This window comes from Macaca thibetana, chromosome 2 (genome assembly GCF_024542745.1).
Source record: "Macaca thibetana thibetana isolate TM-01 chromosome 2, ASM2454274v1, whole genome shotgun sequence".
In the NCBI taxonomy this organism is placed as follows: Eukaryota; Metazoa; Chordata; class Mammalia; order Primates; family Cercopithecidae; genus Macaca; species Macaca thibetana.
Window position 1 is genome coordinate 180,894,135 of NC_065579.1, and position 12,892 is coordinate 180,907,026.

General features: G+C 33.1%; 1 protein-coding gene across 2 annotated transcripts in view; it reads right to left on the bottom strand.

The window, feature by feature from the left end:
• EPHA3 (EPH receptor A3) overlaps positions 1 to 12,892 on the bottom strand; it is a 358,761-nt gene that overhangs the window by 55,515 nt on the left and 290,354 nt on the right. For both annotated transcript variants that reach the window (XM_050778973.1, XM_050778974.1), the window contains exons 9-11: positions 12,526 to 12,593; positions 7,423 to 7,548; positions 1,246 to 1,431 (exon numbers count right to left, since the gene is read on the bottom strand). In XM_050778973.1, the coding sequence (XP_050634930.1) occupies positions 1,246 to 1,431; positions 7,423 to 7,548; positions 12,526 to 12,593 (380 nt within the window). The remainder of the gene's footprint in view (positions 1 to 1,245; positions 1,432 to 7,422; positions 7,549 to 12,525; positions 12,594 to 12,892) is intronic.

Sequence of the window (12,892 nt, forward strand, 5' to 3'; positions counted from 1 at the left end):
TACATTTTCCCAATCCTTGCTACTTACGCCCATGTTTTTTATTAATTATTAACTTAACATTTAAAAATGTTTTTTATCAGAATATTTCTATTAATATGGACTGGTTTTGTGGAGCACATAGGCAAAAAAAAAAAAAAAAAAAAAAAAGCCTTATAAGAATTAATATGGGCTTACAACATGTGGTTGAACTATTTCACATTGTTAAATTCTTAATTCCACTTTTCATAGAGGAACACTCAAAAGGAAATCAAAGTCTATTTCAATTAAACCATGTTCTCATGAGGAAGGAAATGCCTTTTTAGTCACACTAAAGTGAGAATAAGTATTAGTGCCATTTGGAAAATGCTCTATATAATGTTAAGGAGAAATATCATTATGAAAAATCTGTCTGTTGGTAACCATAGAGTATGTAAATGTGGTGCCAATGAATTATCCCCTAAAGGATGCCAAATTCCCTGCCATATGTTGTCTTTCACTCTAAAGAGTTTGCTGCCAATTCTGCTTATTCTTCATCCTGAGCTCCAAAATCTTGAGGGAAAAACTCCCAGAGTATTCTCAAGGGACTTTCATAGGGATTAGAGCCAAAAATCACAGATCTGCCTCACAGGATCCCGTTTGAGCCCTGCTGGAGAAACCATCATGGAAATAAGTTCACATCTCTATCATTGGCTGTGAGCCAGAGCCTCCCCAGAGCAGGAAGAATCCACCTGGGTTCCTAGCTCAGAACTACTTAAAATCCATAGAGAACCAACAAACGACCTTGGGTCTATTGTGATCCCAATCTGTACAGCTCAGAAGCATTTCCTAGACTCCCATAATTTTCCTAAAGACGGGGATGCAGGAGGTGGGAGGAGGTTAAAGATTTGGAAACTTAAATAAAGCTGATGAACAATAAAAGAAAAGACAGCTAGCTGGGAGTTCCTGTCAAGCTTGAGTCATTGTGTTTCTTTGCTACTTACATAGCGGAGAGTTCCCCCACAATCCTCTTCTTAACCATCTGCTAATCAGCGTACCTTTAAATGTGTAGCTTCTATTATTTTTTACAGTTTTTTGAGTACTGTCAATAGAATACTATCTAAAGGTCTGCTCTATTTTCAGAGAAAGGCATGCAATTCCTAAATTAGTATTTTTGATAAAACTGAGACACTTATGAAGAAAAGTCAAAATTCTTAAATGGTTGGGGTTGGGTTTAAACAACCTCTGCTCAACATACACAAATGCAAGTCTTATGACTACTTTACTTACTTTTAGTGACAACTCCTTCCAGTCGAATGATATTGGGGTGGTCAAACTGTCCCATAATGCTTGCTTCTCCCAGGAAGTCTCTCCTTTGCTTTTCTGTATAGCCCACTTTCAGGGTCTTGATGGCTACCGAAATCTCCTTTTTTGAGGGAAGTTTTAAGCGACCACTGCACACCTCTCCAAATTCACCTGTTATAAAGCAGAACAACGACAACAAAATGTAAGGAATTATATAATAAAAACTCATCAGTAGAGAGCAACTCTTTACTTTCAAAATTTCCATTTAAACTCTTTGTGCCTTTGACCTGCAAGATGTACACTCTAGTACTCCAAATTATTTTGAAAGATAATCATATGAAACTGCCTAGAAAACCTCAGGATAGTCTCCCCCTGTTGGAAAATGAACCTTGTGAAAATTCCATATATTTTAAAGTATGACACTATAAATAATGTAATGTAAAAGGAGAGATAAGTTGAAAGCTGCAAATATTAGATTTTTTACCCCTTGTTGTCATAGCTACCATTACCTCAGAGAAATTAACAGGACAGCACAAATGGTGACTAAATGTGAGCATTGGATTAAATTTCAGATATTTTAACAATTCTGTTTTTACTGAGGGTCAATTTGGCTATATATTCAGACTCTAAAAATGAGAGGCAAAGCATCTGCTATCAATTTATTTTATTGGAGTATTGGTGTGTTGCATTACTGACATACTAGCTATAAAATTCTCTGGGCTTCTGGAGGACAACAACAATATAACAGTATCAAATAAAAATAACATGTCTTATCTAAATACTGTAGAAATATTTTTGATTCATCTTCTTCAATTTAAAAAAATGTCTTAAATGTGCAATTAATCCAGAATTTGTCCCATGTAGAGTGTTACTGACTTTTAAATGTTATAGTCCAGTTGATATAAAACTGCCTAGAACTAGTATGGACACTACCTTCAAAATACATTTTTACTGAGAGATTTACTCATCCTCAATTCATGACGTTTGGAGCTCCCTTAGAGCAGGGACCCTTTACATTTCTTTATCTGTACCTGTGTTGCCATGATGATTGCCACATAGGAGTTCTACAGAATGTCCTTTGCTCATAGAAGAACTTCTAATGTAGTGTGGATTGTCAGATATGTTTTGTGTCACATTAAAAATAGTTTTAATATCAAATGAGCTTTTCCTGAAATATTTTAGAATTAATTATATGATTAATTTTTGGCTCTTGAATGAGTGGAATCATAATCTTGGTCCAATTTTCTTTCTGTGAATTTTCTACAAGCTTCATGCCCTACGTGTCAGTCAGAGTGAAGTGATATGATTCCTCTCTATTTTTGTTTTCAAGCAAGTGGTTAGACCCACAAAAGTAGCAGGTTGTCCTATTGATTTGCCAACTACATGACTACAAATGGTGTCTCGCTCCCCAGAAAGCTTTCACCTTCCCCAGGCTTGACTCATTCCCAGAAATCCATTCTTGCCCTGTTTTCAAAGCAATGACTTATGCTTTAATTTGGCAAAGTCACTTAAAATCCAAAAGCAGATATTCATGCATTTATTTAATAAATATTCATACTAGTAACAGTATTGTATACAGCATGAAACACACAGAGATAGATATAACGGTAAACAGGACAGGACTAGTTTATTCCCTTGGAGGAAGTGTAGAGAAGATAATGATATCCACAGCTATAGTGTTCCTTAGGACACAGAAAGAATCAGGGAGTAGAACTCGAGAAAGCTCATTGATCTTGCTAATTCCAAGGAAGAATATGCCATTTAGATATGAGAATATTAGGAGAAAGAGAAGCTATGGAGTGATAAAATTATTCTCACGATTGTAAATAAGAGTGAGTTTCTTTCCTTATACAGGGTTATCTGAATATTATCAGAGAGCTCCCATTCACTTTGTTTCACTTTGGGTAAACACTAAGCTCGGGAAAACCAGAAAGTTCTGCCATTATCATAAGTCAACATGGTATAATAGAGCATGTTTTAAATGTAGATGTCATCACCACATATTCTAAGTGGCATGTCACTTGTCAGTTTACAGCAGTGATAGTACGGAACTGTGGTTAAGAGCATGGATCCTGCAGCCAAATTGCCTTGGGTCTAATTCTGACTCTGCCACATATTAGCTGTGTGATTTTAAGTAACTTAACCTCTTTGTACCTATCTTTTCTTATTTCTATGGGGATACTAATTGTATCTACCTCATAAAGCTGTTGTGGGATTAAAGGAACTAACGTATGTCAAGTACTTGAAACAGTGCCAGACACACAGTAGGTGACATCTAAGTGTTGGTCACTATTTATCTCTCTGAGTTCAGACCCACCTAAAGGATAAATTGCCTAACTACTCTTTAAGAGTTTCTGTTTAAATCAAACTGACAAATGAATACAAAAGTGCTTTATAAAATGCCAAATTCTATGTTAATGTAAGAGATGGTTATGGTAATGATGGTGATAACAAGACTCATGTCTTACTGGAGAAGTATTTGTAAAGGAGAGCATACTAGGGATATGAAAGGTAGGAGTTAAATTTTAAATGAGTCAACTAAGAGTGTTCTCTGTTGTAAGTGGAACACCTGGACACATAAACATATCCATGTATATATTTACGTTCGAAATTCATGAAAATTGTGTTTCAGCGATGTTAGTTTTTTAAAATCCTCAAATACAGTAATGTGATTATTTCACCAGATAAACACTAGAAATAGCCACCAATAAGTTATAAAAGACATAGAAATGCTTAATATTAATTCAATTATATTTCCAATAATTTAACATAACTGCATTGGGAGAGCAACGATGGTTATACAACTCTGAAAATATACTGAAAATCACTGAATTGTAAACTTAAACAGGTGAACTTTATGGTTGGTAAATTATATCTCAAGAAAGCTGCTAAAAACAGAAAAAAGGTTAAAAATAAAAAATAAAAGAACTGCATTGTAAAAGTTAACAAAGACTGGGCAAATGCAATTGGCAATCATTTCATCTGGCCAAGTTTTATATTATCTTATTCAATTAACTTTGCACCCATATGAAAAAAAATTTAGATCTTGTCATTTCTAGATAAAAGCTTGACTACTAGATCTTGGTTTTTTAAATCGAGTAAGTAGAGCAATTTTTATCTGCTCTTTGAAATAGGTATGTTTATGAGAATGGGGACTGTATTCTGATTAAGATGCACAATGTAAAAGCTGCTCAAAATAAAATATCTTATGCTAATTTCATTTAAAGAAGAAGAAAAAAAAACCCACGACATTTATTTAAGCAGAATTACCCCCTCCAGTACTAGCCTTAAAGCCTACCCTCCTTCTACTGTTTTAATAAAATAAGCATAATAAAAATATATATTGAATAATGCCTCTGTGTCAGCTAAGTCCCCTACATAAATTATCTTGTTTAATCCTCAAAAAAATACTATGAAGAAGACACTATCATGATCTCCAGTGTCCATTGTGGGCTTTGAAGTTGGAAAGTACAAGATTCAAATTTTGGTTTTGCATTTGATGCAAACAAATCTATTCAAATGATCAGTTTTTGTTTATTCATGTGCTGAAATGGAGATAATAATACCTATCTAAAAAGGATAATAAGATTAAATATCATGGGAATGCACAGAATAAATTAAGGACTTAATAAGTATTTACTTTCTTCAGAAATTTTTAGTATTCAGTCGTCGAAAGAATGGTTGGATTGAGGAGTAAAACTAGGAATTGCAGTCATGAATTCCTCACTAATAGTAATTTACTACTGTGGGAAGCTAATTCATGTCTCAGTTTTATCATTTATCATATGAGTATAATTGTTTCCATAGTCCAATGTATACAAGAGAATTTCTGTAACATCAATTTATTTATGTAAAATTTCTGACAGAAATTTAAGAGAATTAGCCTATATATATACACATATACATATATATAATTCTTTCTGTAAATTTAATTGACTGTGAAAGTTATGTAGTGGGCTGAAAGGTTTGCCTTTCTAACAATGGAAGCTAGTCGGTAATCAATTTAGAATAATTACTAAATTTTTATAAATAACAAATTGTTTTTTAAAATTAAGAAGGTAGGAAGTAGTTAAATGTATATATCAAACAAGGTTGCCATTTGTTGATTGTTATAAAAGCTATTGTAGAAATGAGTAACATGCAGGTTTATTTATTATTATACTATTTAATTTATTTGTGTACATATTTCACATTTTACAAAACAAAATGATTAACAAATTGGTAGCTTTTAAGAATAATGATTTCATTTTCTAACTTGGTAAAGACAAACCCTCCGAAGGGTCATCAAGGCAGTTTAGAATTGGGTGTGTATATTATATTGAATTATTTCAGAGAAAGCACAACTAACCTTGAAGATATGCCTATTTGCAAATAAAATAAGTACAGTTCTATTGTTCAGAATGTGGCAAATGTGAATATTGGCTGCAAAACTCTGAACATGGGAATATATCTAATTATTTACATATATACTTGAAGAGAGAAATAGGAAGGAGGCTCTACTCTAATCTTTAATGAGCATCAGGGATTAAGTGATTCAGTATAAATAAACCTCCCCTTATCTCATTTATCAGCTGCTGTTTTCAGTGGTGTGCTTTGTCCCAAATCACTACGTTCTGGATATCTGAGTCTGTCAACAATATCTATGTAAAAAAATTTTATCAATGGAGAGGTACCTAAATTTCAACATCATAATAATCTCTGCCTGGCTTCTGGACAGTGGCTTAGCAGAAGTAACCTTTTCCTCCTCTCAACATATTCTCCAGTTGATTGTTCAAAGTCCTCGTGCTGCATTTGCTACCACAGACTCCATGCTGGAGAAAAGTGCACTCTTGTGGGGAAACATTAAAATCAGCCAGACTAAACCCTTCTGCATCATGGAGCTGTTCACAAATCAGGACTGTAGAAATGAAACAGAGTAAACAATATATATATCTGTTTTGGCACTGGATCACCACAGACGTACAGCGAATATGTTTACTCTCAAGTCTTAGATTGTAAAAAAGAAGTTACTACTCCATTTTCCTTCTATGAACACGCGTTTCATATTTTAATATTACCTGCACATGTAAATTTTAGGATATAAAATTAAGACGATTAGGAGAGAAGCTCTAGTAAATTAACATTATATTTACATAATATGAATAATAAGATTGTCCTGTTCCCATACTACTACTTGATTTTTAAATACTACTTTGGTGTATAGAAAAAGAAACAAAGCATTACATGTACATTTTTGTAAAGACACATCACTCCCAAATATATAAATGCAGTACTTGCAGAAAATGTGATCTGATGTTACGCAAAGAATTCCTGTACCAATATAACTAGTTTATGTTTGTTATGGGGAGTGACACTGAAGGATTAGGTACGAAATTTTAAAAAATAAAAGAACTGCATTGTAGTTTTTTTTATTGTTGAGCATGGTTCATTTTTACTTTTGGATAGTAGTTTTATTCCTGCGCATACTGCACATATTATGTGTTTATGTGTAAATATATAAAATACTGTTATTTTACAAATATGTGAAATTGTTCTTATAAATATGCAACTGTTATTAATCACTTACTAGGTGATTGTTAACTAATTTATCATTGTTCAAATTAGTAATTAGCACAAAGAGATAACTTTATAAAAGAAAAGCTTTAACACAATAAGACACTCAAAGTCAAGCAAGCATTAAAATGGAGCAACTTATGTCATTTAAAATATCCACTCAAGATAGTTGTGGTAAAATTTGTGTAAGAGGAGTCATGATTTTATTTTGTGTTGTTTGTTCTTTTAATTCCAAAAATGATTCTAAAATTGAAAATCAAAACTTTAAATTACCCGGCTTGTCTAAATTGAAATAGACTTTTATCCAGTTATCCTTATTCAACCCAATAGGTTCTGTGGCATCCGATCAGCACAGCTATGAGAAGACTCAGTTGTTGCTGCTGTCACATCAGAAATTTAATAAATCAAAAACAGCCATGGTCCGTGAGCCGGTAAGTCTGGCACCTTTGAACTCACTACATTCCATTAAATACTGCACTTATTTATTACTTGCCTTTGATCATGAAATCAGAAAATCCCCATTTCCTTAGGAACATACTTAGGTTTCAGAGACTGAGCAATCATGATTCACGTACAGTACTAAGTTGGCAGTAGGGTCATTGTGGTTACCTGCTCCAACAACTTTATCAATGGATATGTTGGTGGAATCCAATTCCTTGGCAAACTCATGAACAGCTTGGGTAGGGTCTTCGTATGTATGTGGGTCAACGTAAGTCCTGAGACCTGGAAGTTTTACTGTTTGAGGAAAGAAAGAAAGGCGCATTTGTAGGTAGATTTATAAAAACAATTATACATCAAATTTTATGACATTATTGGTTAAAAAAATCACCACCCCATAAGGTGCACAACCTTCAGTTTACTCTATAGTATAACATAAACTCTCAGTGACATTGGACTAAGTGCTGAAAAATTTAAGAAAACATGTTCTCTATGATGAATCCTAAAAAGGAACCACAATGAGGAGCTTTCTTTGCAAAAACATCAGAAGGAAAACGCGTATTCAAAAAAGGGGATCTTAAGAAGAAAGATGATTCAGAACTGATTAGACCTAGTCATTACTACCAGGAGCAACAGTGAGTGAACACCATTATGCTATTGCATATTTATGATTACACAAATGTTATAATAACCAGATATCTATTACAATGCAAGATTGGAAAATAATTCAATACAATTATAAAGTGAGATAATGGCTGCAAGTATAGATAAATTAAAGGATATATAATGGCATACCTTCTGACACTATACTGCTTATATTAACATTCACAATCAAAATCTCCCACTGTAATTACAGATCTACTTTAAGCTGTTAGTAGGTGTATACATGTATGTATTATATATACACGCCAATATAGTATCAGTTAAATATAATCATATTGTGTAGCTTTACAACATAATTAGAGGTAAAATAAATATTGTCTATGGGTTGAATAATGGTGCTAAGGAGCTAAGTCCCAAACATTAGTCATATATGTAATTTATTAAATAAAAATCTCCTTTGTATTATATTTATTCATTAAATTATTCTGAAGGTAAAAATGTTCATATCCTGTAGTTAAAGTATTACAGACAACTGATACAGGATAATCATTTTAGATTTCATTTAATATTAATAAGATTCCTATAATTTAGAAAAATAATAGTGAAACAATTTGCAATTTTCAATAAACTAACTTTCTCTAAACAAAAACCCTGAGTTTTAAAAAAGTGATTCTAAGATCTACTAAAGTATATAAATATGCTCTAACATTAAAGGAAATTGCAATGTAACTTCTATGGTATATCTGCTAATACTACTGATTTTGCTTTTAATTTTGGTAACATTAACAGCATTGTTTTAGCATAGAATATGGATACTTAATAGTGCAATATATTTTCCTTCATTACATTAAATTATTGAAGTTTTTTTCTAATATAACAAATGAAATCAGATATTATTGTTTACAATAGTACTTCATAATGGGAGAATCTCATTGGCAAATTTGCAATTGAACACCCTGCGTGAACCAATTGTTTCTTTGAGTTAGTTTTGTAGTTTGTATTAAATAGTTGTGGAGACTGCGAATGCCCGCAGTTTTTCTGGGAGGCCTCAGTACAATGAACATTAGGCCAAGTCTAGGATTTCACAGTATGTGTTAACAAATGATCAATTCATTGAACTACAAGACAACTTCATGAAATCCATAGTTATAATGCATTACCATTTATGTTCCTGTAAAGCTTTCACAGAGGTTTTGAGTAAAGAAACATAAGTGCAAGAATAAACTGGTTATTAAAGAAATGGTGGCAGAGAGAGGTTAGGTAAAAACGCTATTTTCCTCAGCTATTATTTGGATGACTTTGACACAGCATATTAAGATGTAGGGATGGCGGTGAGAGGGCAACTAGAGAATACAGAAGAAAAGCTAACACGACTCCCACTTCTGCCGGGTGCTGAGACAGCTACAACAAAAGAGCAGCCGCTATCCAGCTTGAGGCCGGGTGTGGATAATTTGAAAGGACACCACTATCTAGGAAGTCAATATCCACAGAAATGGGGAAATTCAAGTTCTGTCCCTTGCTTTGGACAAACTCTGAGTAGAGTAACTTTTGAAGTGAGAACTTCACTTTTAGAGTTTTTCATCTTGAATATCTTGACCAAAAAGACAAGTTAGGGCTCCGAGACAAAAAAAAAAAAAAAAATTATGCTATTCAAATGCCTAGCATGAGAGACTGTTACATAGTTCTCGCTCAATTTATTGATAGAGCTCATTGTCCTAATGAGTGTTTTCATTGTTAAGAACATTTATTTACAATTATTAATATGATTGAGGTTTCCTAATGGTAGAATTTAAGCTTAAAAATGTGCATTTCTTTTGAGCTCACAGATCAGCTTGCATGCTTCTTCCATATAAGCATGAATCCTTCCTATAAAAACAGATGGGAGAGTCACCCTTTAATACAGTAATCTACTGTGCTCTATTATTACATTAAAATAACTTCTAATGTTATCAGTACTAAAACCCTTTACCTTTAAAAGAAGAAACTTATTTAAGATTAAGGAAAAGCTATCATACTTTTCTAGATGTGGAGTAAGAAAAACTGTAAAAGTAAGTAACCATTACTAAAATATGTTAGCAAATAAAGTCTTGTTGGAGTCTTTTCATTTAGTCAATTTAGTTACATTTTAAGGATGAAAACTCACATCAGATCGACCCTATAATGTGTGATCTTCCAGTTTTTATTTGCCTTTGCTTAGTAACAGTAAGGTAAAGAAATCTAGCAATCCTTTTCAAGGAAATAAAATGAGACTTTAAATATAAGGTAAAATGGAACTGTTTTGTACATAATTACAACTGCTTTGCTTTGCTGAAGCTAAGAAAATTAATGTGGGAGAGATTTCCTGGCATCAGAATTTACACAGATTATAAAATGAGTTGTTAGGAACAATGTCTCACATATTTTAAATAAGCCTTGGCCTTAAACATAAGTCTTGAAGTTGTGATTTAGATTTACCCTTCAGTACCAGTCAGCTTGTAGAGAATATATGTGTGATGAATAACTATATGCAATACTATTACTAAATAATTTGAAAATTAAACCACCATTCCCAAATAAAATCAATCCTATTAATTGCTATTAATTAAAATAAGGTGAATTTCTTTTCCATCCATAAGACATTTGGGGAAAAAAATAACAAACATAAACATATACACCCCCAAGTAAAATGGTCTGTTCACTGTAGAAGCACTGGCTGCTGATTTTTAACTGCTGACCCCAGAGATTCCAGGAATCAGGTGATTCAGACTGCAAGGCACATAATCCCTTCACACCAATAATTAAGGGCAACACACAGAGTAACTGGGCTCTGTCATGAAAACCAGATAATAAACACACGCACACGTGTTAAGCTGCACTACTTTACAGCTCGTTCTGTGCAAACACAATTTACATTTCCATTTTACCAGCATGAGTTACCCTAAGGATAGCAAAGAAGTAAAAAGGCCCAGCCAGAAAGGGCAAGGGGACAGGATCTTAGGAGGTGAAACACATTTCTTTCCTTTTGAAGCAATATTATAGGATTTGTAACAAGGCTGGAGGGAACAGTTCATAGCTAGAGCTTTTTAAAGTAATACCAAATAAATGGTCTGAAATAAACCAGCTGTAGTATTAAGAGGCAGAAACTTTATGACATGCACGTAAGTTACTTTATGCCTTTGCAGCCAGGATGAAATGCATTTCTTTTTTGTTTGTCATAAGGATATTGTGTGTTTGAAAAAAATTAAAGTATCAACAAAGTCCACCATAAAATCAATAGCAAAATGGACTGGGATGATAGAGGAACCTGTTTAATAATTGGCACACAGAAATTTACCAAAGCTCAAAATTCGTAAGATGTAGAATTCCCATAAAAAAATCAAATCAACACGGTCTTGCTCTAAAGATGATATTTACAACAACTGTTCAAGTCAAATTAACGGTGACTTAATCCACAAGAATGCCACTGCTCTAATTTATGCATAAAAATCGTAACACAAGTGTTTTGTGGGCCCATTGAGAAAAAGACAGACAAGTATCCTGTAACTTGTTCAGGCATTCTTTTTAGACTTTTGAGTTGGTCACCTAATTAACCTGGACCAATGTGTGTTGATTTTAGGAATGTAGTACTTTGGCTGTTTTGTGTGAATTATTTTATAGACTCTGCAATTGGATGAACAAAACAATGCTTCTGCAAACTCCTATATTGCTTTCATCTCATATCAATTTATATTTTGAAAGGCATTTTTTTCAAGCTACTGTATGCTTCCTGCAGGTTAGCAACAGGTAGTCAAGTATTTTACTTGAGTTATAACTAAAGCTATTATTTTTAGATGATAATCCAATGACTGATACAAAGTATCATGTTAATTGGCAAATAATTTTAGAAGGCAATAGTGAATGCTAAAGAAAGTAATGCTTACAAGACTACATTAGTTATATTGAGATTATTTTAGAGCACATAAGCATGAGTATAGTCTTTGTACTAATTTCCATGAGAACATGCTATTTAAGCCACTGATTAGTAATTGCCACACTAAGCCGAACCATAGTTTGGAAGACAAAGCACCTGGAATGATTCGTTTCACCACACACACAAAAAAAGTCTTTTCGTTAGTTGTAAACACTTTGTTTCTTAAATGGCTATTTTAAAAAAATTAAAAGGGTAGATTAAAATGTGGAGAGAAAGTTCTGGCTTTACTACTAGTTGGATATCATGTAACTGAAAAATAAACAGTTTATTTTAAAGGCTCTTTCTAGGTTGGTTGATAAAATGGAATAAGGCACTTCAAATAAACAGAGGTTGTTTATATTTACTTGGCAGTTAGGAAAGAGAAAAGTCTCCTATTTAGAGTTTAGCAAAGGACTAGTAATAAGGAAACTGAAGATACGCTTTGCATTTCAGCCATGCAGAGCAGACTACAGTTTCTACTACCTATCATGTGCGTTATTTGAATGTAAACCACAGATTACCCTTTATTTTTAGCGTAAGTATGTTGAAATGTACACATATAAAAATTACTTAATGTAGACCCGTGAATTTCCCTCTTTTTCTAAAATAAACTTAATGTACTCAGTTTTTCCATAAAACTACTTTTGAAGTCTCTTTGTCAGGAGGAAGTTAACCAATTGTGAATCAATAAATGCTAGAACTCAAATAGTGAAGCGAAAAAAAAGCCAAGTTTAGAAACTTACAATGCCCATTGCCAAAGTGAAGTCTTTTTTCATCTGCCCCATGTTTTGACTTGTTATAGCCACAGAACCTGGAGGTAAATCAAGGAAAGTGAACACATAAGAAGAATATACTTAAAATAGTTATCTATGCTCAGAATGTGCAAAGCATAAAAATAAAGCATTTTCCTCAAACAATTAAATGCTTTAGTGAAAGTTTAATAACTTCATATTTTCTAAATCCTCTGAAGAAAGTCTCTCTCTCTGGGGACCCTGGAAAGCTGCCTAATGAGGAGACACATAGAGTTGCTTCCCACTGTGCAGACACTCCAGTTCAGTTTTTATAATGGCCTTAGAATGTGTTTATAGTATTTTTTAACAACTTCTGTTA